This window comes from Asterias rubens, chromosome 5 (genome assembly GCF_902459465.1).
Source record: "Asterias rubens chromosome 5, eAstRub1.3, whole genome shotgun sequence".
Taxonomy (NCBI): Eukaryota; Metazoa; Echinodermata; class Asteroidea; order Forcipulatida; family Asteriidae; genus Asterias; species Asterias rubens.
Genome location: NC_047066.1, coordinates 3,262,889 through 3,290,375, shown reverse-complemented (window position 1 = coordinate 3,290,375; position 27,487 = coordinate 3,262,889). Strand labels below are relative to the sequence as shown.

The window sequence follows — 27,487 nt, the reverse complement described above, 5'->3', positions numbered from 1 at the left end:
TTTCCAGATGGGCTTTTTTTTTTGGGGGGGGGGGGGAGGGGTTAATTTTTTTTTGAGTTTGTTAGTACACAAGCAGGAACAACAGTTTCTATGAAATAATTGTAGACAAATTATTTAAATTGCTTTAAAAATTGCATAATTTGCTATTATCTTCATTTGCTTGGTTTGTGTTTTTGTGGGTACAAGAATTGTATCACCCCCACCCAAAACAAATAAGGGCAAAGCTACCTTTAAGTATAACTGTTTTAATTAAAAGTCCATAGTACTTCTTTTTATATACAAAGGTATTAGGAGTTGGTTATTATTTTTGTTTAAGTGAAGTGGGTCTGTACAGACTGTATCATGCACACAAGAATTAAAATATTGTGAACACCTTGAAGCATTTTCATGTGAGAATCACCCTTCACAACTGTCGTCAGTGTTTTGTCTTCTTTTATGGGCCCAATTTCTTAAGGAGCTGCCTAAAGCCATTGGACACTATTGGTAATTGTCAATGACTTGCCTTCACAGTTGATGTATCTCAACATAATTATGCATAAAATAACCTGTGAAAATTTGAGCTCACGTGGTCGTCAGAGTTGCAAGATAACTATGAAAGAAAACCACCCTTGTCACACGAAGTTGTGTGCTTTCAGATGCTAGATTTCGAGACCTCAAATTCTAAACTTGAGGTCTCGAAATCAAATTTGTGGAAAATTACTTCTTTCTCAGAAACTACGTCACTTCAGAGAGAGCCGTTTCTCACAATGTTTTATACTATCAACAACTCCTCATTATTCGTTACCAAAATAATGAGGTTTTATGCTGATATTTTTTTTTGAGTAATTACCAATAGTGTCCACTGCCTTTAAGCAGAAAATTCTGCTTAGAAATCACTGCTTAGCACTAATGAGCTGGATACGTGCACAAATTGTACAAGTGACATGGGTTTTTTTGGCTGGTAACCATATTCTGGTTTAGCATAATTTGTTTTGCTTAGTTCTATGAAATTGAGGTCTGTTGTCTTTAATTTGACCTTGTAACCTGTGACATCATTTGTTTACAAAAAAGCAGCAGAGCCCAGATTTCCGTATTGACTTCCGTCAGGACGTACATCCTGCTATTGCAAAGTTCAATGAAAGAAAACAGTAATATTTATGGAAGGGTAAAATGGAAAACTTTTTTAACTTATTAATGTTTTGGGTTGTTTTCCTTTTTTCTTTACATTTCTTTTATTAATGTGGTATAATGATAACACATCTATTTTTCCTGTAGTACAAAATGGAGGAAAAACTAAAATGGATGTGTAAAATGGAAATTTGAAATCTTAATGTTTTGGGGTTGGTTTGTTTTGGGGGTTTTCGTTAACACTTCTTGAGTTTATGTTGAAAGATATCGCATAAATTTGTCCTGAATTTGGTGTACCATCTTGCCTGGAAAAACACCGTGTCACTCTTTGTAAACTTGAACTTGTTAAAGAGGGACTCTCAAGACACAAGTCTTTATATGGACTCATTTTCCGATTCCTAATGTTGACAATCTCAAACGCTATTTTAAAATGATGTAAAATGCAGAGGTCCGACTTGGGTGGGGTGGGGGTGGTGCTGGCTGGGTCACAATTTTTTCATTCAATCATGGAGGAAGAAATTCATGGAGGTAGGTCTAAGCCTTACTCTTCCAAGATTAAATTTTTACTTATTATTAAGATTCAATTGTTTTGGTTTGTTTATTTGTTCCAATGATTTTCTCATGCAAGTCCAACCAGGGAACTCGCCAAAGCTCCCGCCAAAGGTTCTAATTAAGACACATCTACACTAAAGTTAATTATTTTCAGAAGTTGTGAATATTAACTTCTTAAAAATCAATAAAAGGTCGATTCTCAACCGTTATCCGACCCCTGAACAAAACCACTTGACCACGGCAGTCTCATCTCAGTGCCTGACTATGGCCATTATTTTTATTCCCGCGCGCGCCCTTTGATATAGCGCCCTCTATTGATTGACCGTGGGTGGCCGATTTACACGACGTCGTCCCTTGCTTTGGTTGCACGCGCACGCACCAAGACTACAGCAAATACCCAGCAAAATTATATCCGCGTACCGCACCCACAAAACACCGACAGATTCCGAAATTTAGGGGCCCAAAAGTGGTCTTTTTCTAAGGAACGGTTTAACATCAGATACATTAAAATGGAGGCCAGATCAACTGAAGAACTCATCCGTATGGCGAAATTAGCCGAGCAAGCTGAGAGATATGATGGTAATGAATTTTTGATATTTTGTTTACCGATGTCATTTGGAAAGCACACGTTTTTATATGTATTTTTGACATTTGCGCACAGTGTAGTGTCAGTATGTATAGTGGCCATTTTGAAATTGTAATTAAGGGTATGGATGCAAATTGTATTAATCCCGTTCAAGGATAAGATTACTACGATGGTAGAGAATTGTTAACAGACAACATTTATCATTGATAACCATTGCCAAATCTTAACAAGTAAAATAGGTTTATCAATTTAAATAAATGCACCAAGAAATTTGGGAGAATGAAATGAAATTGAAATGTCATGAATCAATTGAAATGAATGTCTCTAGGTTTTTTTATTTTATAAATTTTAGCCGCCTATAATGTCATGATGCTATACACAGAAACCACACACTGTCGACACAGTGACAGTGACATTTGACATTATTTGAATGGCCTTGTGATCAAATATTGGCTAAAATCTTGTATCTGTCCAGCACTATCTCCTTGCTTAATTGATTGAATTTATTCAAAATTTGGATAAAAACATGTCAAAAATGCATAAAACATAGAAGAAAAGACAATGAAATAAGATAAACTAGAGAAGAACAAACAATCCCAAAAAACTGCACAAAATAATCCATGGATAACCCAAAATAGTCCCGATAACGTCAGGAGGAGGGTTATGTTGGCTTCGTCGTCGGGAGGAGGGTTATGTTATTGCAACTAAACCCAAAAAGGCAATAATTTAGTTTTTTTTCCAGTGGGGTCCTTACAAAAAAAGGCAAAAATATAAAAAAAGAAATGAAAGTATCAGAAGCAGACAAACCTAGGCAAGAGCAAAGGGAAGTATTATACTTTCATATGTGAAAACGCAGCGACTAGGAACCAACCCTAAGAGCTGTGCACGTGTTGAACTGTGTGTTCTGTTTAACCTTTTTAAGGAAATTTGCAAACAGGTTTCAATGATAAATTCAGGCATGATATTCTTCCTACTTTAGTCTGATTTCCAATTTTTTTGCCCTTGGGAAAAATCAGTAAAAAATGTGATTTAATAGCCTGAAAAGTCCTGAAAGTCTGTACTAGAACTATTAGGTTCGTTCAGCTATCATCTAGTTCTAGGAGTACATGTACCATGTAGGTCATCCCATTACTCAATAAAATGTTCCTACTTTTTCCAAGAACCAAATGTCATACCTGTTAATTGTTTGTTCACTGGTCAAACATCCATAAAATAATAAACAATTTGTTGCATCCAAATAATGCCCAGTTCACTTTAAAAAATGAAACTAACTAACTATGTGGAAATGGAAACAACTATTCAGACATCCTGTACATTAGGTGTTTGGATTCCTGGAAGAGTCAAGTGTATACTCCTGTACTTCCCTAACCCTTTACGCTCCTACTGTCTGACCACTCAATATTGCCCACTGTGGTTAATTAATGAACAGTACTGTGCACTGCAGTCATGGTGAACTTATGCTTACATAATACATGTACATTGTTACTTGGTCAACGCCAGCCCTCTTGCTGTCTGACCATTCACTACTGTCCACTGCGGTCATGTTAACCATCCCAGCCTACAGGCCTTTTATCCATGCACAAACTACCGATTCGCACGAATTGCATGTCGATGATGCAGGAATATGTTTCAAATCAATGTCCTTTGGCCAAACTTCCAAAACTTGGGTCTAGAATGCTCCACTGTTTTGAACAATTCTTGGTGGAACCCTGCCCCAGTAGGATAAAAATGTGGTTAGTTCAACACATGCATAGCTCTTAAGGTTGGTTCCTAGTCGCTGCATTTTCACATATGAAAGTTTGCTTGCGCTTCTGCAAAAATGAGGTCATTGGATGCATACAGTATGTAGAACTCGACAAACTGCAATGCATAGGCCTATGCAGTGTCAGTGAATTATGACAATCCTAGTTAGAGAAGATGAAAACCTTGGCCCTATTTTCCAAATATAGGCCCCTCCACCCCTAAGTTTGAAAGAATACCAAGATGTTGAAAGGGCAGTGACTTCATGGAAGGAAATTTGTAAAATCTGCAGTAAAGATTCAAAGGAATGCAAGGACATCTCAAATATAAAGGAAAGATCCTTGCAGTTGACAACAAAAGTACAAACACAAGTTAATGCATGCGTGCACTTTAAAATTGCAAACGCAAATTCAATGATTGTGTAACAATGAATGTGTTAATACGGTTAATCCGAATTTGCATTGTTGGGTGCTTGCATGAAGACGATATTATGATATTATCATTGTACACTGTTAGTTTCTGTACACATGGCTGTGCCACCATTGGGACCAAACTTCTTAGAGCCTCTTAAAGAAAGTGGACACTATTGGTAATTGTCAAAGACTAGTCTTCACAGTTGGTGTATCTCAACATATGCATAAAATAACAATCCTGTGAAAATTTGAGCTCAATCGGTCGTCGAAGTTGCGAGATAATAATGAAAGAAAAAACACCCTCGTCATACGAAGTTGTGTGCTTTCTGGTGCTTGATTTCGAAACTTGAGGTCTCGAAATCGAATTCGTGGAAAATTACTTCTTTCTCGAAAACTATGGCACTACAGAGGGAGCCGGTTCTCACAATGTTTTATGCCATCAACCTCTCCCCATTACTCGTAATCAAGAAAGATTTTATGATGATAATTATTTTGAGGAATTACCAATAGTGTCCACTGCCTTTAAGCACACAAAAATAGCTAAGCAGTATTTTTCCTGCAAGGTTTGCAGAGCCTTGTTTAGAAATATGAGACCTATTCTTTACAGCACCATGTTATGGTCTACATAGTTCTGTGGCGCAATATCCAGCCAATCAAGGGCGCAACCCCTTCTTTTTTGTGCACTACACAAAACACAGGAATACGCCTTTACTTATTAATAATCGAATAATAACAACACTCAGGCCAAGCTGAGAGGTTGCTTACAAAGCACATACCAGTTTTACTAGACAACTTACGCCAAGCTAGTGTTACACTGTACAGGGCTGGCCCTTCCTGTACAGTGTAACAAATACTAGTCGCTGTTCAAACTTTCACTTGGGTAGCCGGGTGGGCAAGTCAAATATTAGCAACCTGCATTGTACTTACATGTATGTAACACTATGTCAATTTTACATGCAAACAAAAAAACACTGCGTAGTCAAGTCAAGTGTAGGGTTGACTAGCCTTAGGGGCAAAACAACAAACAAACTCATTTGTGTCATTCTGAAAAGTGTTCTGGCAAGCAAGATACGGGGAAAATTTTTAACAAAAGAATTATCAAGCAAAATTATTTTAAAAACCTAAAATGTTTCTTTTTTTGCAAGCGCTTTAAGTACCGAGGGTCCTCCACAGAATTGTTCACAACTGTGTGGCATTCTAGACCTAAAGTTTGGCTGAAGCATGCGGAATTAAAACTAGGTCTTTGGAATGTTTTCTACCGTGTGTGTGTGTGTGTCTTGGTATTAAATGTCTCAATGTGCATTTTGGAGTGCTATAAATGGTTTTATCTTGACGATTTTTGTGTTAGTAATATCAAAAGAAAATGTTTTTTTCTTTTTTTCTTTTTTTACATTTTTTTTTTTTGTATCAGCATGCAATGGGTGCTTTTCCACCCGATATGCTACTTCATATCGAGTCGAAAAGCGCCCATTTCTGCCATTGCGTGCTGATACACAATGCTACCTTGTGCAGGGAAGAACCCTGCTTATTGGTGCACTATATAAGTCTATGTATGATTCTCCTCCAGACATGGTATCAGCGATGAAGGAGATCGTGGTCAAAGAGCCAGCTCTTTGCTCGGAGTCAAGAAACCTTCTGTCGGTCGCTTACAAGAACGTCATCGGAGCCCGGCGGGCGTCATGGCGGATCATCAAATCGATAGAATCCAACCAGGAGGATGGATCCGCTAAGCAAACCCAAGCCAAAAAATACCGTGAACAGGCGAGTACTTTGTTTGGGTTGTTTGTTTGTTTTATTGTTTGTTTGTTTGTTTGTTTGTTTTTGTTTTGGGGTGTTTGTTTGTTTGTTTGTTTTATTGTTTCCATGCATACATTCCAGCGTTCTCCCTTAACAGTGGTCCGCTGGACAAATGGTTGTTCAAACATCAGAGGACAGTCAGAATTACCTCCTAGTGGTCCTGCTGGCTAATTTGGTGTTGAAAATTAAAATTTAAAAAAATATTATTTCCAATTAAGATTTATATCATAAAAGCATGATATTCTTTGCACTTTGTAGTCTGATCTCAGATTGGTTTTTCTATTTCGGAAGAATCTGAAAAATTGTGATTAAATTGCCGGAAATGGCTTTTAGACCCTACTAGTGTTCACAATAAAAAACGTCTACTTTTTTCAAGGACCAAGTATTATGCTTGATAGAAAAGATATCGTCCTCGTTCGCCTTGTTTTCTCTCTCAAATATGCACAAGACTCGGGAAGTGTCGTGGCCAGACGGTAAAGACCACCGAATTCAAACTTTGGTGTTTCTGATTAGCAGAGTGTGGGTTCAAAACCCCAGCCGTGACACTTGTGTCCTCAAAAGCAAGACACTTTACCATTGCTTCGCCCTTCGAATGGGACGTAAAGCCGTTGGTCCCATGTGTTGTGTAAACCCATGTAAAAGAACCCAGTGCACTTATCAAAAAAAAGTAGGGGTTCGCCCCGGTGTTCCTGGCTAGACTAGCAGCATATTGCGCCACATCACCTTGTGAAGCATTGCAAGGATTAGGTCTCATAATTCAAAACTTCGTCCCACTCACCTTGCACTAAAAAATACCTTGCGCTTTGTATCCTTTGGCAAAAGGCGCGTTATAAATACGATTATTAAACGATTTGTGTACTTTTTGTGACACAAAACACAATGTCAACAGATTTACATTAAACTTACACCGTTTGAAGATAATGATAGTAGAAAGCTTATCTTCAAATATTAGATGCTGAGGTGCTGTAGTTTTTGAGAAATGAGTAAAACAATGTCATGAAAATACGCTTTTACATGCTAAAATAGTTTTCGTCTCGTGATCACTGAGACAAATATTATTTTCATGACATTGTTTTACTCATTTCTCAAAAACTACAGCACCTCAGCAAGTAATATTTTCAGGGAAGCTTTCTACTATTATTATCTTCAAACTGTGTAAGTTTAGTGTAAATCTGTAGACATTGTGTTTTTTTTCCCTACAAAAAGTACATAGACCCTTTAAGATTTGAACAGTCTAAATTCCAAAACAATGTCTGTCATTGTAACCAGTTATTTTGTTGGCAATTGTTCTTGACAGATTGAAAAGGAGTTGCTAGCTCAGTGCGAGGAGGTCTTGAAGCTACTGGATAAATTCCTTCTTCCTCAGACGGAACAAGCAGGAGATGATGCCACGGAAAATTTAGAGTCAAGAGTCTTCTATTACAAAATGTACGAGAACACAACCGGTGACTGGGTTTAGTTAAATTGTGTTTATTAAATTTGTTGCAAAACATCACAATACTAATATTTTTTATTTCCTTTAAAAAATTGTTTTTTGTTTATTGCAAAAACATCACAATACAATATTTTTTATTTCCTGTTTTAAATGTTTTTGGTTTATATTTTGTATTCCCTTATTATAAACTTGGCATGCTTCTTGTGTACAACTACAATAAAGTGAGATAAGCCTAGTTACTTGATGATTGGGGTGCCCCAATTTGACCAGCGTAAATGCGTGACGCCCACTCACTTGACGTTACAGCTCTTTCAGCTCGGGTCCACTCACAGGCCAGATTATGGTGGTTTGCCTGTTCCCATGTCAGGCATAATCAGTTTACTCATGCAGTCCTCAGTCTACCGGAGTAACACAAACCAAACATTTTCAGGCCTTGAATTACACAGAGATCATGGCTCCTGTTGCCCCTGGTCTTTGCATCATTGCCCCATCAAAAGTTTCCCACACGCTTTAAAGATTTTCCTATGGATGTGCCCTTTGCAAAATGAAGATGGCCTTGCCCTCTCAAAGATGAAATTCCAGGCCCGTATTAGGATTTTGGTAAGTTGGGTAAAGTCTGGGTTAAAACGAAGACAGCATCATTGGCAAAAAGTATTTCTTCAACTGTTGGTCATGACTGTAAACCCTTTAAAACCAAACATGAGATGAGAGAAAAATCAAACCAAATGTGTTTGTTTCTTTATCCAGTTGCGCATCCATGCAACACCGAGAGAAACATGTGGTTCTTAGGGGAAAACCTGATGGAGTATATAGACGAAGTGACCTGTGACATTACATGTTTACAAAAGAGCCACAGAGCATGGACTTCTTGCAGGCACGATTTGTAGACAGCCTAATGAAAGAAAACATAAAATCTTATTTTTTTATGGAGATTGCACTGTCTAATCCTTATCAACTTTTCATATGAAGAAAGGGGGCACATCTCAAAACTTGTCCAGCTTTACTTTCATAATTATTGGATTTATGTGGAAATTATGACACAAAATGTCAACTTTCCCATATGATCTGCTCAGTATTGTGCCTGCCAGAATACTCAAAGAATGTACAAGGTCACACTTATTCTAAACAAAGTTCACATGGTCTGTACCGCTGTGCCTCATAGCTCAGTTGGTAGAGCATCTGCGCGGAGTATCGGGGGGTCTTGGGTTCAAATCCCAATGATGACCATTTGACTTTTCTCTCATCCCATGTTTGGTTATTTCACTTCTATAGTGATTAGGCATGTACCAAATATTGTGCTTGTAAACCCTTTTTAGTCATGACTGTAACTTTGAACCTTTAACCTTCAGGAAGGGAGACTATTGGCGCTACCTGGCCGAGGTCAGCGAAGACGATCGCAGAAAGAATTCAAGAGAGGAAGCTTTGGCTGCCTACAAGGAAGCCGTGGAGTCTGCAAAGAAGCTCCAATCGACGCACCCGATTCGTCTCGGTTTGGCTCTTAACTTCTCAGTATTCTACTATGAGATCATGGGAGATCCGGTAAGGAACAGTGATGGGAAAATCCATGCGGAAAGCTAAATGCCTTCCCAAAGGGCCTTTCTTTCTCCCTGTTTGCAAGATGCAAATAATAGCAGCTCTGCCAGGGTTCTCAACTTTTGTCCGGGCACTAAACCAATCCTGCACTGTTTTCAAATTGCGCAAATAATTTATGCACGATCGGCATATTGCGCACACTATATGCTACTCTCACACTAGGGAGAATATGCTAGCGAATGTGCTTACGAACGGAAATATTTAACAATCGCTCAAAGTTCGCAATATTTGCCGTGTCCTCGTAAGCATTGGTAACAAATTCGGTATGCTCACAAGTCATTCTCCACCTCCTTAGGAAGATCGGTCACTTTATGCTGCTCTCACAAGGCGAATATGCTTGCAAATATGCTAACGGAAGGACATATTTGACATTCACTTAAACATCGCATCAATCGCCATGTCTTCGTAAGCGTTGGTAACAAATTTGGAACTTATTATTCCCCACCTCCTTACAAAGATTGGTCAATTTAGAAACCGGTGTCTAAATTTCACCGAATGTTGTGAAGAGGGTTATTCGCTGTCGATTTTTGTAAGCATCGGTAACATGGTAAAACATGCGAAAGCGTTGGGAATGTTCGTAAAGGCATTGGCAAGCGTTGGTAAGCATTCGTAATATATTCGTAAGATATGAGGAGAGGGCCGACCGAGGACAATGGAGGGGTGAGACCGAGATGAAAATGTTCCCTATCCCACCGCCATTTTGGACGTATTCAACGCAAAATTCAAATATTCATGTTCGCAAGAACATTCGCCACTCTGTGAGAGCAGCATTACAAAGTGCTTCCTAAATTTCAGCGAATGTTGTGAAGACGGTAATTCGCCATCAATTTTCGTAAGCATTGGTAAGCCATTGGTACTGTTGGTAAAGCGTGCGTATAATGTGTAAGATATTGGTAAGGAGAGGTTTAAGGACGACCGAGAACATATTCACAAATTTCAAATATTCATATTCACAAGAATATTCGCCCAAGTGTGAGAGTAGCAATAGTATTCCTGCACTATCGGCAAACTTGGCAAACTATTCCTGCGCGACAAGACGGTTGCACAAACCATTCCTGCAAGCACGATCGGCAATTGCACAAACTATTCCTGCAAGATCAACTGATTGTGCAAACATTTTTGTGCAAATCATTACAGCATGATCAAAACCACTGATCCACTTTGTGCATGATTTGCATCTTGGTATTTTTCGATCACTGATCGGTCTCCAAATACCACGCTGTTTGTTTCAACATCCAAAGAATTGGATCTCGGGGCCCGTCATGGACAATGTCAAACAATAATATCTCTCATGGTAGCTTGGGGTCGACTCAATTATTGAGTCTTGGATACAAGGTTCCGTTCATCGACTAAAAATGTAACCAGTGCAATAAATTCTAGTTACATGTAGATGAAAAAGACAAATTCATAGAATAGATAGTTCCTAGTAGACGCCATGTTTACAGGCAAATCGCATTTTGTCTTGCAGGTGCGTCAACCTCTCAAATTACTAATGAAGCCGCATAATGCATGATTGTGTTCTCCAAATTGCTTGTTAAGATGGCCGATTTATGTCATATTGCAACCTATGTATACCGTAATCTCACTTTTGTCAATTTTGTCATAGTTTACAGTTTTGTTAATCTCAGGAATGTTAATGACAATTGGAATGTGCTGTGTGATTTTGTTTTTAGACTAAAGCGTGTAACGTAGCCAAAGAGGCATTCGACAACGCACTATCGGAGTTGGATAATTTGAAAGACGAAAGCTACAAGGATTCCACGCTCATCCTTCAGTTAATCAGAGACAACCTCACTCTCTGGACATCAGACAGCGAGGCAGAAGGAGGTACATCAATTTTTTACAAATTTTTTCTTCCACCTTGATCTACCCTTGATTTATTTCTAACTTGATTTTTGTGTTCCTATTCACAAGATGCATACTAGGCCTGGGCGAATAGTCAAATTTACTATTGACTAGCAATTATTAAACCTTTTTCTATGAAGGTCTAAAAGTACGCTTTGCAGTACGTATTGTCGTATGCGTTGCCTTACGTGTTGCCATTTAAGATGCTATACAAGTTACTGTGCACAGTGTTGTTCACAATAATAAGATAGCATTAACCTCTCGGTTATGCCGTCATTTGGAGGCAAATTTCTATTAGCTTGTGAAAAAACCTACTGAATCATAGAATCCTTTTGCAAACAAAAAACAGGAGCCTCAATGCCATGAAGCAAAGCTACCTGACATTTCTTGCCAAATATGGAATCTCACTGAGCGACACACCAATCGCATCAGCTCAGCGTCAAGCTGCGGAAGATGGTAAAAGGCGGCTATTGACAGCAGAAAGATACCAAATTCCACTTTGTCTTGAATCAATTGTCGAACAGAGGACAACAAGCGCCAGAGTTTACTAAACGACAACAACGGCAAACCTTGCTCACATATCTCGTCAACCAAATACATTTTAGCCAAACAGCTCCTGTATAACTATAGAAAAGCAACAAAACCCAGATTGAAGTCAGCATTGGAAAGCACGGTACTGAATAAAGATTCCTTTCATTTATAATTGGAGGTGGATCTAAGATGTTGATTAATTTACTTTAACAGAGAAAGTGGAGGATCTTGAGGAGCCACAGGAATAATAGTAGCACTTTCTCATCAGAAAAAACAAAAAGTAAGATTAAGGTAAGTGTGCCATGTGAATATTTTGATACTTTATATATCCGCCGATGTGTGGGTCGATGACTGGCCATTACGCTTTTGGATGGTCCGATTGTTCTTCAGAAGAGCGACCGGAAAAATAACCGGTTAGAATCTGTAAATGCCTTTAGAAAATGTCAAATTGAGTTTCAATGACGAAACAAATTATAAATGTATGCAAAAACAAGTTTGATTGGAATTAAATAATCCCGCATGGGTAACGTGAAAGGTTTCGGCGTGACGTGGCCGAGCGGATAAGAGCACTCAACTCAAGCTCTTGTGTTTCTGATCAGCAGAGTGTGTGTTCAAGTCGTTCCTGTCATCACACTTGTGTCCTTAAGTAAGACACAAACCATTTTTGCTGCGTCCTTCTGATGGGACGTATAGTTGTAGGTCTCCTGTGGTGTATAAAATACACATAGAAGAACCCAGTGCACTTGTCGAAAAGAGAAGGGGTTTACATGGTGCTATAAAGAAATTGGTCTCATACTTAAAACCGTTGCTCTGCATACCTTGTGGGGATAAAATACTGAGGCGTTTGATATGCCAAGTATTATTATTAAAAAGTTTTAAGAGATGTTAAATTTGCATCGGGGATAAAGAATATTAATTTTGGTTTTTACCCATACACCGATGTGTGTTAGCACTGTATACTCAGTACTTTCCCGAGTCCTGTGAAAAAAATATCACAGCATGTTACTCGGGTGGGATTCGAACCCACGACCCTTGCGATTCTAGAGCAGTGTCTTACCAACTAGACTACCGAGGTTGCCTGGTAGCTAGAGGCAGTTAAAAAGTTGGGAAGGCAGTGAAATCTGCTCTACTGTGAAGGAGGTAAGGCCCAGTTTCGGCCCCAGGAGTAGGTGGCAGTGTGCCCCTGCTGACAGTCGACTTGGGTCGACAGCTCCAATCAGTAAAGGGTAGCCTGTTCTTTCAAGTGGCCGTCCGGCTTTGTGATGCTAGGGGATCTTTCGTAAATGTTTGTGTATATAAATAGTGATTAAAAATAAAAATTGCTTATCTTTTCTATTTTCAGGGCTGAGATAACCGGGCTGTACATGGGATTTACCCAACTTGGAGTGACAAAACTTGACATCTTCTCAACTTGCAAGAGATTCGACTTGGAAAGGGGAAGAAAAAAAAAACCCAAAATACAATGACACAGGCAAGAATGTCCATTCTCCTTTACTGTAGCAGACTGTGTACAGACCTAAGTAAAGTCACCACCAGTGTTCCTCTTTATTACTATGTTGTGGCGTTTGTTTTGATATCAACATTTAGAGAATGGCATGGTACAGTTTTGGTAAAATACATAGCGGAGAATCACACGAGGACATCCAAACTCGCTAAATAAATTGGTGAAATCTTTCAATTAACTAAAACACCTTTTGTGACCTTTTTTTTAACAAACCAAAGTTTCTGAAACACCTTCCCACTGAAATGTTGTACTTGGTAATTTCTCTGAGTTTCAGCGGCAGAAATTGGAAATAAAAAAACAACTAAATGAATAATTGTTAAAGTTATACTTCCACCTTCAACCAAAAACATTTTTCAAGGAGTGACATTGCTGCAATTCGAACCAAAAGTGTATCATGCATTTTTACAGTATCCGCCATTAAAACCATTTTTTTAGCAAAATTGTTTTTGATTGAAAAAATAATAAAATAACACAGTTTGTTTTTAAACGGAGTTGGTAGCATAAACCAGAACAGTTCTCAGTTTTATTATTAGATCTTAACAGATAAAAAATCGTGTTTCAAGCCAGTACTTCGGAAGGGTTATTCTCTGACAGCAGGGGATGATCGTTAAAAGAAAAGATGGAGACAAAATATTTAAAAACTGGTGGTGGTCGTAGGGGTTGTAAGGGATTGGGTTTGATTTTATCAATACTTGGTTCTGGAGTAAGAGTTAATAATGGTAGATAAGTAAATGTATAACCCTCCAAAATAATACAAACCATAGTTAATCTGTAATTTGGACTATACATTGGTGTTAGATTGTGGGGTGTCCTTTTTTCTGGGTGTGTGGGGGGGGGGGATGAATCTTTCCAGGGGAGGAGGAGAAGAGCGTGGATTTCAGATGCCCAGACCAAGTTTGGATCCAAAAGTTGGACAGTGAAAACTCAAGCAGTCGTTGGACTCATTCCACGTCAGGTGTGTGTTTGCCGATTCAAATGGCCTCCTTCTTGATCGTGATTTTGTTGTTTTAAAAAGGACACTCCATATGCACAATTATTACGTGTTTAACAACTTGCTGCTTCTAGTAGTATAAAGTCAGTATGTTACAATGTATGGCTAGGATACTACAGTATATTACCCAGGGGTGTTAATTTTTTGGTCATTTTAGAGGGTGTTAGAAACCGTATTCTATTTTTTTTTTCTTTCCAAGATCACTTTTTCCCAACCCTCCCCCTACTATGCCTGAAAGTTTTTAAACCCCCAAAAAATAATGATAATAATGTTAAGGTACCGTACTAAATTATTTTTTGAACAATTCCAAAACCTCCTTTTCCTGAAAACCCTGATACCAGCATTTTGTTTTGTACATCTTTGAAAATGATGAAAAAATGTACAACCCCAAAGCCTGTACTTTAGTTGTAGACTTTTCTGTGCTTGTCTTATTGTGTGTGTGTGTGTGTATTTGTATGACAGTTATGATAAAGCGTGCAAGTTCAATAGCCTAAAAAACCTCCTGTGAAATTCAGAAATAGAAACCTACTTGAGTTTCGTCAGACTTGAATGTACATATATGAGCCAATTGGGGGCGCTATACCATAGACAGGGCATTTTGATGTGGATTTGTGCAGCTGTCTATTTGCGTGAACATCTGAAGTGAACATTTGTTGAAGAAATATCTACAAAATCGTGGCTAATTGAGGATATTTCATAATAAGGTGGTAACAGACAGATAGAAAAATTTGATGAAGAAATTATTATAACATTTTTGTTTACTCTTACACTGATGTCTCGAGTTCTGTAAAACAACTCCACAAAGAAATTATTTACTTTGGTTTGGTAGGGATAGAACTAGGAAAACAACAGTATGAAGGAATGGCACTTATCTCACACGCTGCTTCCAAATCAACCGAAAGATGTTTCAATCAGCAGAAAATATTTGATCAATCTATAAAAGAATCTGAATTTCAATAACAAGCAATATCCATCATGAAAAAAAAAAAAGGGAACTGACTTGCATTCTGTATAATTACTGCCCAGTTGTAGAATAGGTGTATTAAGGTTAAATTAATTATTTTGAAGAAAAAAAAGAGTTGGCAAATATGCTATGTTTTTTTTTTTTGAGTGAACATTAGCGTAGTTTATGTTTATTTGTTTGTTTGTTTGTTTGTTTTCTCCATTACGGGGCTGCTCATGTATCATTTGAATTCTTAAAGTAAGATTAAGGTTATTATTTTTTATATTGAGAGTGCTGTGAACACAATTAGCAGGTTTTGAATTTCAACTCGATTATGGCCAAGCATTGCTTCTTCTTTGAAAAACAACTTTGTTTATTAAATGTTTCTGAAATTTTGATGCCAAGATATAAAGAGAGTTTCAGTTAAGAACTAATAGGCATATGAAACCATGCGACACGGCGTGCCACAAAGCATTTTTGCCCACTGAGAAAATGGTGGTCACTCTTCAGTTTACACAGCAGACATTTTCAAAGTGGACATTCAAATTTGTACCAATGGCAGGTCAACTGAATTCCATACATAACATAGCGAGTGCCCCCTCTATTTCTTGGAAGTCTGTGGGCCAAGATCAGTGTTAACTTTCATTGCACTGTTTAGCTTACATATTTATAAAGTTAGATTAAGCAGAAAGAGGTCACCAGTGAAAGTACCATCTGAGGTGTGTTACCTGTACCTGGTTCCCTGCAATAGTTGATTGGTGTATTAACTCGCTGAGCAATGTTCTGATTTAGAAGCCTCTACGAAATGTACCCATTGGTACTAGTGGAGTTGGCTGGTCAAGTGTGATGGCCCCCCCTGCTGAAATACAAGACCTGCTTTAACACAATTAAGTCTTTGCCGTGAGATTGAATAATTGATAAGTGGATCCATTGAAAACAAGACACCTTGATCAAGCTGCCGCCATTTTTTAAAATCAGATTCCCTGACTGTTGTACATACATAACAGTAGTGGTTTGTAACTACATGATGATTACCAGACTATTATTTGACAATACCATTGGCAACAGCTACAGCTGTAGGTCGCGAATGTAAATTTTGATACATTCTTAGTCTGGTTCAGGCCTGGTCTGGTTGCTGACCGCAATGAAAGATGGCACCAGCTTGATATATTACCTGAAAGGCCAACCCAAAATGAAATTGTGGTTTCTGGTCTCAACCTTTTGAGCCAATGCTTCTTTCAGGTAACCATTGTAAGCAAAATTATCACCACGCAAAGTAAAAAAATTCTACCGTTGAATTTTTGTCGGTCTCATCGTCTTCTTGCCATTGTTTTATAAAACGGATTTCAATCAGTTTTGCTTTTCCATCCATTTATCGATCAGAAAATTCAAGTTAACTTTGGCTAGAACCCTGAGTAGGCTGTACATTTTGTTGTTTCAATTGAGACTAAGAGATAGAGAGTAAGTTAGTTTACCGTATTTCTAAGACCCACTTTTATAGAGCTTCTTAAGCAGATATTAGCAGGATACCAGTCACACATGGTACATGTGAAATGGCATATTGTGCTGGTAACCTTATTCTGCTAACCATTATGTTGTTGTGCTTGGTTACAGCTTAAGCAGTTCTATGAAATTTGGCTCTGCACGTTGCATTTTTTTTACTCAAACTCTTGTTCTGTTTTGTTTTAATGTGCTTAAAATAGTTTTATCTGCACCTTAATAATTGCATTAATTTAAATATCTTTGATTATATCTGTCATTGTTAATTAACAAAAAAGTAGGTTGCCGCAGTCTACGGGTATATGTGTCTTTATAAAAAGGTAGCTTGTACATGTATGACATTTTAAGAAAAATGCTTTGCTCTTTCTTGGTAAATATATGCATGACTGAACCAGCAACAACAACAAAACGGCTGTAAAGGAGACTAGTAAAACGGATGTATTGTTTGGAGTAAATGGCTTCATACCAAAATGAGCGGCTGTGGCTGTACGTGACTTTGTGATAATTTAGTTTAGCAGCAATGTTGAAGCCATTCCTAGAATGAGTCAGCCATAGCCGTAGCCACTTAAGAAGCCTTTTGGATATTGTCACGTCTGTGTGAGGCAAATAATGGGGTTGCATTCATGTAGCGAGTTTAAAAAGAAGGGCTTCAAATTGGATTCGATTTAATTCCTGCTCACTTGTAGACTGTGTACAGTGTTTGTGCACTACATGTGTTTGTTCATGTACGATGTGATAACAACAGAAATTACATTTGTGTGGTAATTTTACTGAATAAAAGAATAACTTCAAGCACTCTAGACAACGACTGTAGTTTGCGACTTTTCATTTTTAGAAACAGTGTTGGATAGATCTAATTTCACCTTTACCTCTATCTCTCTGATGACGTCACAACTTGGTCTGCCATTTTGGGAGTCAAATGAGGTAAAGACGTTGTGCATGTGAAGATGTTGTGCATGTGAAGCAAATACTTCAGTGGACTCGGCTAGACGTCAAAATGTTTCTCATTGGCCCATCCTGTGCTATGCATACACTTTGGTGTGCATTTTTATTGTTTCATTATCGGTAAACCTCTACAATGGCAGTGAGATTACATTAATGCGTATATAGTTTGCCCACTTTTCAGAACCGTTTGAGAAACCTGACATTTACGAAAGCAGGGACACTGCCAACATAGGGCTAGATAGCTCAGTTGGTAGAGCGTCGGCACGTTAATCTGGAGGTCGTTGGTTCGAATCCCACTCTAGTGAATTCTTTGTTCAACCCCAAAAATCATTTCAAAATTTACCCAGTTTCTCTTGTGGTTTATATTGATATTTACGAAAACAATGCAACAACAATTTGGTTTGTCTCTTTTAGTTTCCCAAAGGAAAAGCAAATGCTCTTGTCTTTTGTTCCTATATTAAGGAAGAAAAGTGTTAAAAGTTGTGATTTGCCCCTGTTACTAACCATGTTGATATCATAAGAAATGTTTGACAATTTACTTTGGCATCTTCTGTTTTATCTGCATAATGAATTTTTAGCATTCTCGATTTGCAAGTAGGCGGTAACCAGTGATCCCTTGGTCATATTTAACTTGTCTCTGCACACTTTGGTGGAGCAAACTATGTTTTTGCCGAACAGGTGGCGTACCAGTTTTGACACAAAGCCAATTGAGAGACCTTGTGTTTCACATTAATATGCATGCGTCATTCATACTAGGTGTCTACCGTTCGGTTCGAACGGCTGGAATCAAGTCTATGTTATTGCGCCATACCACCATGTACGTATCAACACGACGTCTACACACACCCGCGTGCACACCCATCAACGGCCGGTCGTACAGGTACACGTACAAACATACGCACACGCAAGCCGTATTTTGTATGGGAAACCCATCGGTGATTTGATTCTCAACCCAGACTGCAGGTGGATAATCTTTCTGGAGATATTTAAGACTTTTCCCCCCCGCAAAGATCGCCGATAGTTGTTGTCACTTATCATGGGAGACAACGGGAACCGTGAGGACCTTGTCTACATAGCCAAGTTGGCTGAGCAAGCTGAAAGATACGATGGTAAACATTAATTTTAGTGTTCCAATTTTTTTCTTTAAATTTTTGGTGAAGATTTCGTTACACTATTTGTACACTGCACCTATTTCATGAGAATTTTTTATAATTTTTTTAAATGTCTGCATTGACGTCGAGTGAGGAATACGGTCGAAGGATACCTGCAAGTTTGTTTGTTTGTCTTCTTACAGTCGTGATTCTGTTGTCATAATATTTTTCCTATTTCCTTCCCTGTTTATTTAATTTCATTTATTTTGTCTGACCATGGACTCGGAGGAAGAAAATTATCTTCCTCCATGATGCTCTGACCATGGTCTGACAGTTTAATTTTTTCATTTAATATTTCAACTTATAAATCATCAAGCTTTAGAAAAATTGTTTTTTATTTTATTAAAAAAAGTTTCCATATGGCGCCACCACTTTTTCATTCGATATGAAATAATACAGTACAGTAATTCTAATTTACATCAATGAGATATCCCTTTTTGTAAAATTAAAAATGAGTGAAAAAGTGGTGGCGCCAAGAAAATCCTTGTTTTACTCTAAATTCATAAATACTCGGGACAATTTACTCATTCTGATTGGTCGAGAGGGCATCAGGTGGGGGTGTTTAAACGGATGATGATATAACAACAGTAAAAAGTGTTTAAACATAGGCGTGATGCGGTAGCTTATCGCGTGGTGTTATTTTACGCGTAACGCATTCATGATTCAATACGCCAGGATGGCCAGCACTCGATGTAAAATAACAAACTATTACCATGCGCTACGCACAACTGTTTCGCGTCAACGCCATTTTGACACTTGCCGAAAGGGAGCCAAGACAGAAATTGAAAATTTAGTTGACTTGTTTTATAGATTTTCCAATTTTATTACCCTTTTTTATGCAGAGTCATGCCGTTTGATAAAGGCCCTCGCCTTCAGCTAGGGCCTTTATCGCCTGACCGCGACCATGCCGGTTTTAAATGGACGCTTAAGACCGAGTCACTAGCTCTTTTATTCCCAGTCATAAATGCCCTTTTTCAATGAAATGTGAAGTAACGAAAGTTTAAGTCCAGAAATATTATCGGGGCCTAACATTAGTTTTAGTTTAGTACTGCCAATACACAGACCACAGACACATTCATATTTATCAACAATAGTTTGATTAAAATGAAATTATACAGGAGTTAGTGTTGGGTTACTCCAACAAGTATGACTATGAGGTTTTCGGACCATTCAGGACAACAATAACTAACTTACAAAACACAGTTAGACATCATTGACACAATCCTTTTAACATTGCCATAATGCATCTTGAGAACTAAAAACTAGTCAGGACTAGTGACGTAGTCGCGACTAATTGAGTAGTTTGAACCGTGAACAGCAACTACAAAACTTCCTTTCTTTTCCAGATTTCTGTTCTTATTTCACATTTAAGACCGAACTGTGTTATAAAACACATATTGACTGGCATAATTCGGTAACTAGTGTACGTCTATTTCCCCTCGGGCCTGTGAGTGACCAGAAGAGGTGCCTATTTCCCTCTGGACACTCAAAGTCCCTCGGGGGAATAGACGTACACTAGTTACCTCATTGCCAGTCAATATGTGTAGTTAGTTGCCCAGGCCTATACAGTGGATCCCAAAATAAAAAAGCACCCAAGCTTTGTATAGTAATTTTACCCCTACGTGTACATGTACATCCACTCCACAGTGTGTATATTACAGTTTGTGTACACTGCACCTTATCATTATATTCATCAAGTGAACAATTTATAACCAAAGTTCAATTCTAAACATTTGTGCCTTTTCTTCAAAGTTATTATCAGTTTGATTTGGTTAAAGGTCAGATGAATTTATGTTTACAGTAGTAAATTCATCTGATGAGCTCTTCTTGCCAACTGTACAATCTGTACTACTGTACCCTCCTTTTTGGAGCATCAAATCACACACACGGTTTCAGGGCTCGAAATTTACATTGGACCGCAGAGTCCGTGACTTCAACAAATTGCCTCAATGCATCTTGAGAGTTAAAAATTAGTCGCGGCTAGTGTCGTAGTGGGGACTATTAATTGAGGTGTGACTAGTCGAGTGATAATCTGATGCCAGGATCTTGTGTGTTTTTGTTGAAATGTTGACTTTCAATCTGATAAAAATCTTTCAATTCTGTTGAGTATTGAAGAATACAACTGTACATGAATTACTTGCCCAATTAAACAGTTTCAAATCTTTGCTAAATGACTGGTGGTATTTTAAAAAAACAAATTTGTGGAAACTTACTTCTTTCTCGAAAACTACATCACTTCAGAGGGAGCCGTTTCTCACAATGTTTTATACTATCAACCTCTCCCTATTACTAGTCACCAAGTAAGGCTTTATGCTAACAATTATTTTGAGTAATTACCAATAGTGTCCACTGCTTTTAAGTGGAATGACCTTCCCCTTTGCTGCCTCAACCAAAATCAACCAACAAATGTGTATAGGATCTCAATTTTCCAACATTATCAAATCACCCGTAAATCCGTACTGCATCAATCCTCAAAATTCTTTCCAAATCCGTCTGTTGATTTTGGAGGACTTGGCAGTCCAGTGAGTGTTTTGATTCCCGCTCTTGAAAATACTAACCAATCAAGAAACAGTCGCGATGCACAAAGTACCTCCTGAATTATGTAACGTCTTCTAAAGAGTTTCTGGGTCTAGAATTAAAGATGAACCCGGACCAGCAAGCCATTTTCATGAATTTTCACATAAAAATTGGCAAAAGTCATCCCTGATTTTAAATATTTATGATTGACTCAAATCCTGCCCAGTACATGTGAATTGAACAAAGACAAATTGACTAGAGTGGGACTTGAACCAATTGACATCCGGGATTTACTTGCAGGCACTCAACCAACTGAGCTATCTAGCCCTATGTTGGCGGTCTCCCTATTTTGTCAATAAATCTAGTAGGCTTGGTACATGCTAAGAGAAAAATAGTAGGGCTACAACCCCATGTTGTTTGTTTGTTACTGGCTCATTGTTTAAATTAATGGACTATGTAGGCATGGCAGTCCAGTTAGTGTTATGAGTCCTGTTCGTGAAAATATTTACCAGTCAGGAAGAAGGAATGAGATAAGCAGAATTAGTAATCTTTCAACACTCCTCAAAAAAACAACTTTCCGTTTTGGGGTTTGTTCTTTTACTGAATCAGTGTAAGCATTTAGAAAGAAGTGATCACATGCTGATATTTAGGCAAACTCTGTGTGAGGGCACGGTCTTCACTGCATTGTAATGACTGGAGGCTGCTCGCTGTTGTAATGGACCAAGCCAAAGTTGAGGTCCATTCACAGCGGACAGCCACCAATTTATTTGCTAGCTCACCGAGCTGGCCTTTATACTATATGTTAAGCCACCCCCATGTCACAAGTCTTCGTATACTAAGTCACCCCATGTCACAAGTATTCGACCAGTAAGAGTGTGTTTTAAAACTCTGTGCTTTTGTTGTGGTGCCCTTTGGAAAGTTCCAATACAAATTGTCATTTTCCTCACAGTAGTGCCCCTTACATGTAAAGGCATGCAACTTTTCAGCTGATCAGCTGATTTCCTCTCTTTTTTCTTTTCAAAACAGTGCCATAGAAAACTGAAAAAACACTGTAGAAAAGTTAAGTGCGATGGGCTATTTCCTCTTTTTTCTCAATTAGAAAGTTGCATGTCTGCATTACAATACATGTACCGGTTGCCGGTTGGTTCTGACAGGCTCCTCTAAATCTCCTAGTCAAGCTTTTTAACCTCCACCCAAGTTTTTGTTGGATTTTGTCAACTTCTTGTGCTTTTGTCTGCACTTTGTCTATTTTATTTCTTCACTTGCACTGCACCTTACGGCTGTGACGCCACACTGTACCCATCCCAGTTTAGCAAAATTTTTGCTGCAAAGGGATCACACTACTCAAGACTCAAGACCAGAGGGAAATTGTTATGCCCCTGTACAGCTGTAAGAACGACATTCAAGGCCTGATTAATCAGGATGCAAAAGCTTAACCTCATTTACGCTCTAATTTTTTTTTGATTAAACCTTATTATACGATACTGGAAACACCCAATATTTATGTAACATGCAAAACTTACAATGATGCATTGTACTCTGCTACAAGTACAATACAACTGTGCACAATGAGCTACCTTCACATTAAAAACAAAACCACTGCATTGCATCATCAGACACAAAAAACTAGCTGGCAAGCGAGTAGTGATGCATAATGATCCATCATTCTGATTAAATCAATACAAGCTCATAAAATTTCAGCGTGGCGTTACATTCCGTACAAATCGTCCTCGGAAACAAACATGTGTGTCATGCATAACGCTACATAATTTATTCTCCCCACTTGTGGTGGCAGCTGTTTATTTGTGAAATAAATTTGTTTTGTCGGCAGACATAATGTTCATTTATAAATGTACCTTGCCAGGTGATTTTCGTAAACTTTTACTATTTCCTTTCCTGCGGGGCAAAAATTTTATGAATTTTGTTGATAGGAATAATCCTATTGCTTGATGGAATTATTTGCTGAGCATAGATTAGCAGGGAACCAGTTGTAAACAATAAACCTTACGTGGCGCTTTGGCTGGTTACCCATTATTGCAGAAAATTGCTGTACTTAGCACAGAATTATTTGCTTAGCTAGATTGCAGGAAACCGGATGTAAACAACATACATTGCAAGAATTGTCTTGATGTATTTTTGTGTTCAACAGCTGTATAAAAAACTGGGCCCTAAAACTGTAGGTAGGTCTAATGTGAACTACATTCATGAATTCTGTTCTGAGGAAATATTGCTGAACAGAATTGTTTACAGAGCATACATTTTAGATTAGCAGGGAACCGGTTTCAAACAATGCTCATTGCATAATACGTTTTGGCTGGTAAGTAACCCATAGCAAGAATTTTCTTTACTTTTAACATAGTTATTTGCTTAGCATGCATTGCAGGGTACCAGTTACAAACCATGCACATTGCATTGTGTTTTGGCTGGTAACTCCTAGCAAGCTGTACTAAGCACATTTGTGTGTTCAACAGCTGTACTGTATGATATATTGGGCCAATAAACTGTAGTGTATTATCACGTAGGGGTAGTATTTTGTACTACATGCACGTACAAAAATCACAGGTGAACATGGTGATTCACACAAACTCATTGATCAGTCCAACAAACAGGTGAGTTGACCTAGTCCTCCCTCCGCTACGTCACATGACACGATTTATAATAATGCACTGGATGACTCACCCCACCCCTCCCCCCCCCCCCCCCAATAGACAAACACTCACAAACATCTATTCATGTGGCTGTGACAGTTACCTATCAGTTTCACTGTACATAAAATGCCTTGCGTGGTCAGCGTTGTGCATATAATTTACTCTTGGATAAAGAGCCAGCGCCACGTTGATGGGGGTTGGGGAATATTATAACGACGCAGGGAGCCTGGTGATTTCTTTTTCTGAATTTTTTTTCTGTGATGTGTAGACTGCTGATTACGCAGTGTGGATGTAGTAGACATTATTTAACGAGTGCTGCGTTATGAAATCTTACTAAACGGTTTCTTATCATGGAAAAATGTAACCCTAAATTGTTCCAGCGCTTCCTCCGATAAATTTCAAGTCCGTCTTATCATAAAGGAATTGTTGAGGGATTAAAAAGTCATTTTGTTTTAATTTTTTTCATTTTCACTTGGATCAAACGTCAGTTGGGGAAATTTAAAAGATTTGTAATATCATAATTTAAAAAAACAAATTCTTACTACCATGCATTATTATTGCCACTTTAGTCCTTTTTTTTTTGCCATTCTTTTTGCACTTTGAAAAATCAGGTAAATTGTTTAAAAAGGCCTGAAAAGTCTACTAAAGCCAACACCATTTGAACATGGAGGTCAGCCCTTAAGGACCAAATTGCATGCTTGTTTTACCTGCAGTCTTTTCAGTACTAAAGTGCTATTTGCACGATAGCAATTTAACTGGGGTCCCTTCCTCAATTTTAGCATGGTTGTAAAATGTAACAATGTTTGACAAGATCTTGCAAGAGAACTTGAACAGTAGAACAAGTTGTTCTCCTTTCACACAAGATGCATTTTAGCAGGAGACCCTTGCTAAATTGCTCTCGTGTGAAAGGGGCTAGGTGAAATGGTTGTGTGCACACCTTAAGACCTGCTTGAACGAAAATGTCAAGTCCTGAACTTTACTGAATTTCATTTAAAATGTTTTCAATGAATAAGGAAATCGAGTCATATGATTATAAATAGATTTTAAGTGTGTAAAAAACAATCATTTCGACTACCATTATCCAGCGCTTTTCTGAGAGATTTGCGAAAAGCCCTGTTACGTAATCACTCTTAAAACGTCATAGTTGGGAGCTCCAATTTGTAAAGCTGCTTTGTTGCAGAAGTGTACACATATCAAAATTACATTTAAATGGTGAACAATTGCATTATAAACAAGTTAAAATACCATTTCTGTTCCGCTCAGGTAGCTGTTTAACCTGTGACTCTTGTGAAAAGATTTATATGGGGAATAGAAAGGCTTGACATTGTAACATCAAAGCATTAACAGGGCTCAAGCTTCACCCAGCCATTCAGCCACACCATGTATTGCAGCGTAACTAATGACAACAGCAGATGTGAAGAATAAACACAAAAGAGAATAACTTTGGTCAATAAAGTTCTTTTGTATGTACAATCAATATGTAGGTGTAATGACGGGGGAAACCCTCGACTACTGGGCTTGTTCGGTTTCGAGTCTACTGACAAAATCAGAGGTGCCAAATCTCCCTGAGTGTGCAGAAAATTCTCTGAAAATAAACCAATCTTTCCATATTCTGATGAACATTAAAAAAATTACCTACATGGAAAGCTTTCCCTTCCACAGCCTGTTATTTTAAAAGAAGTTCAAATAGCTCCCTTGTGGCGGTTTCAGTCTTCCGCCGTGTTCAGTTTTCCGGGACTCAGTACAGTACTAAAGAATTGACTACTTTCGCTTGCTGTGCGCAGGCGTCGCATGACGTAATGTTACTGTATTTGGTCATTCGGAAAACTGAAACCGCCACACCCTGATTGCTGTACAATTTCTCCCTGGTTGCAAGATGCAAAGGTTGGCAGTGCTGCCAAATGCTTAAGTTACTGGCCTCTGTCCTGTGGTCTAGTGGCCATTTTGAGCCCTGTGTCCATACCATTCAAAAAACAAGCAAACTCGGTTTAAGAATCAGGTCGCTGCCAATTTTTGCAATCGATCAAAAATGAGCTTGCAGCCACATTCTGACTCTCGATGAATTGAATCGTAAGGTCAAAGAGAAACACGAATGATTCAGACTTTACTGGACGGGATCCCATATGATCAATCATCTTGTTCAATCTCATGTTCAGCTCGTCTCGGACTAGCAATCCACAAGCATTCTGACATGTACAATAATCGCAATGATGAACCTGGGCGCTGGCAAAAAAAAAAATGACTCATAGTCAAGATGGCAACCTTAGACAGTCCTATGCAGGACGTACGTGCAGTGAACAATTCCTCCGTATAATTCCCCCCCAGTGTCGGAGCATTTGTCATTCACCTGGAATATCCAACATGACCGCAGGAATTACAACATTGTCGTTAGTAGCGACCGCTTATTAAATCTACCTTGGAACGTAAAGTGCATAGCATTAGCGGAATCGGAAATCCTAGCATTACTTAAAATGCCGTCAATACGATCAGTGGGCAGTAAGGTAATTGGAATGCAGGTGTGCATGTACAGTGAATGATTGTTACAAACACGTACACATACCTTATCCAATGTCTCATGCCCTGTTGCCCCGATGCCCTAAAATTAAACCTCAGGCCATGAACTATTTTTTCCATTTATACCATCGATCCATTTTGGTTGGTAAGTTGTTTGCAACAGCTAATTTTATTTTCTGACCTAAAATTAACTGAAAAATTAAGCAACCTGTACTTATTACAGATGATGTAACATTTGACGACGGATGTTTACTGAAGCGCCACAGAGCCTAGACTTCATGCTGGCATGATTTGTACACAGCTCAAGTATGTCAATGGAAGACAAAATCAACTCTTACATTGAATTGAGATTGCACTTTCTGATTTTTGTCAAGGAGGCAGGACTCTGTACTTTTGTGCTGCTTTGTTTAATTTACCTTTAACTTACAGTACCTACTGCTTCGGCGATTAAATTGCTTTTAAACATTTTCTGTTTTTTTCTCTTCGAGTGGGTAATAAAATGAAATGGAAATAAAATACCTGTTCATACTGGTGTACGTAAACATTGTAAATTATATAAAGTACATTGTAATGTTAGGTTGTACATGTAGCATACATACATTTGGGTGATCCCTGGTTATATAAATTATATGGCAGTTACAGGTTGAATGGCTTATGATTGGCATCCTGGAACAACCACCCTTCTTGTGGTTTTTAAACTGCCTATTCTATATTTAGTGTTGTTTTTAAAATATTGTATTTAAGTGGAAAGCGCCTTGAGGCCTGGCATAAGGCACTATATAAATACTGTTTTATTATTAATATTAATTAACAGAACTGACCCAATTCACCTGATGTCATCATCAGAGTAATCTTGGATGTGCCATACTGGTGGGCAAAGTCACTGTGTATTATTCATGAGTGCGCATTTTAGGCGAAGCAGCGTTTACACGTAAACCTATTACCCACCAAAATGGTGAGCGTGGACAGTTGCGCATGTGGCGTGCGTGCAAGGGGTCGAAAGGAAGACCGCTAACAATAGGGCTAGATAGCACAGTTGTTCGAATGCCGGCACGTTAATGGGGAGGTTGCGTGTTCAAATCCCTCTCTAGTCTGTGTTTCTTTGTTCAACCCCAAATTAATTCGATTTTACCCAGTCAGTTTCCTTCGTGGCTTAGTACTTGATAATAAGTTAG

General features: G+C 38.3%; 2 protein-coding genes across 2 annotated transcripts in view; both read left to right on the top strand.

The window, feature by feature from the left end:
• Nucleotides 1-2,029: 2,029 nt before the first annotated feature.
• On the top strand, nt 2,030-16,060 carry LOC117290717 (14-3-3 protein zeta-like). Its single transcript, XM_033772253.1, has 7 exons — nt 2,030-2,238; nt 5,966-6,159; nt 7,493-7,623; nt 8,980-9,169; nt 10,897-11,050; nt 11,813-11,890; nt 12,942-16,060. Exons 1-6 carry the CDS (start codon nt 2,169-2,171, stop codon nt 11,845-11,847), a joined length of 774 nt encoding a protein of 257 aa, XP_033628144.1. The 5' UTR covers nt 2,030-2,168; the 3' UTR covers nt 11,848-11,890; nt 12,942-16,060.
• A 2,273-nt stretch (nt 16,061-18,333) lies between these two features.
• Nucleotides 18,334-27,487, top strand: part of LOC117289982 (14-3-3 protein epsilon-like) — a 35,745-nt gene continuing 26,591 nt past the window's right edge. The window contains 1 exon segment of the mRNA XM_033771186.1: nt 18,334-18,591. Coding sequence (XP_033627077.1) covers nt 18,519-18,591 — 73 coding nt within the window. The 5' untranslated portion in view covers nt 18,334-18,518.

Coding starts and splice junctions, on each gene's coding strand:
- LOC117290717 (XM_033772253.1), top strand. CDS start 2,169: ATGGAGGCCAGATCAACTGAAGAACTCATCCGTATGGCGAAATTAGCC. Junction 7,624..8,979: donor AGAGTCTTCTATTACAAAAT/GTACGAGAACAC, acceptor TTTAACCTTCAG/GAAGGGAGACTATTGGCGCT. Junction 9,170..10,896: donor ATGAGATCATGGGAGATCCG/GTAAGGAACAGT, acceptor TTTTGTTTTTAG/ACTAAAGCGTGTAACGTAGC.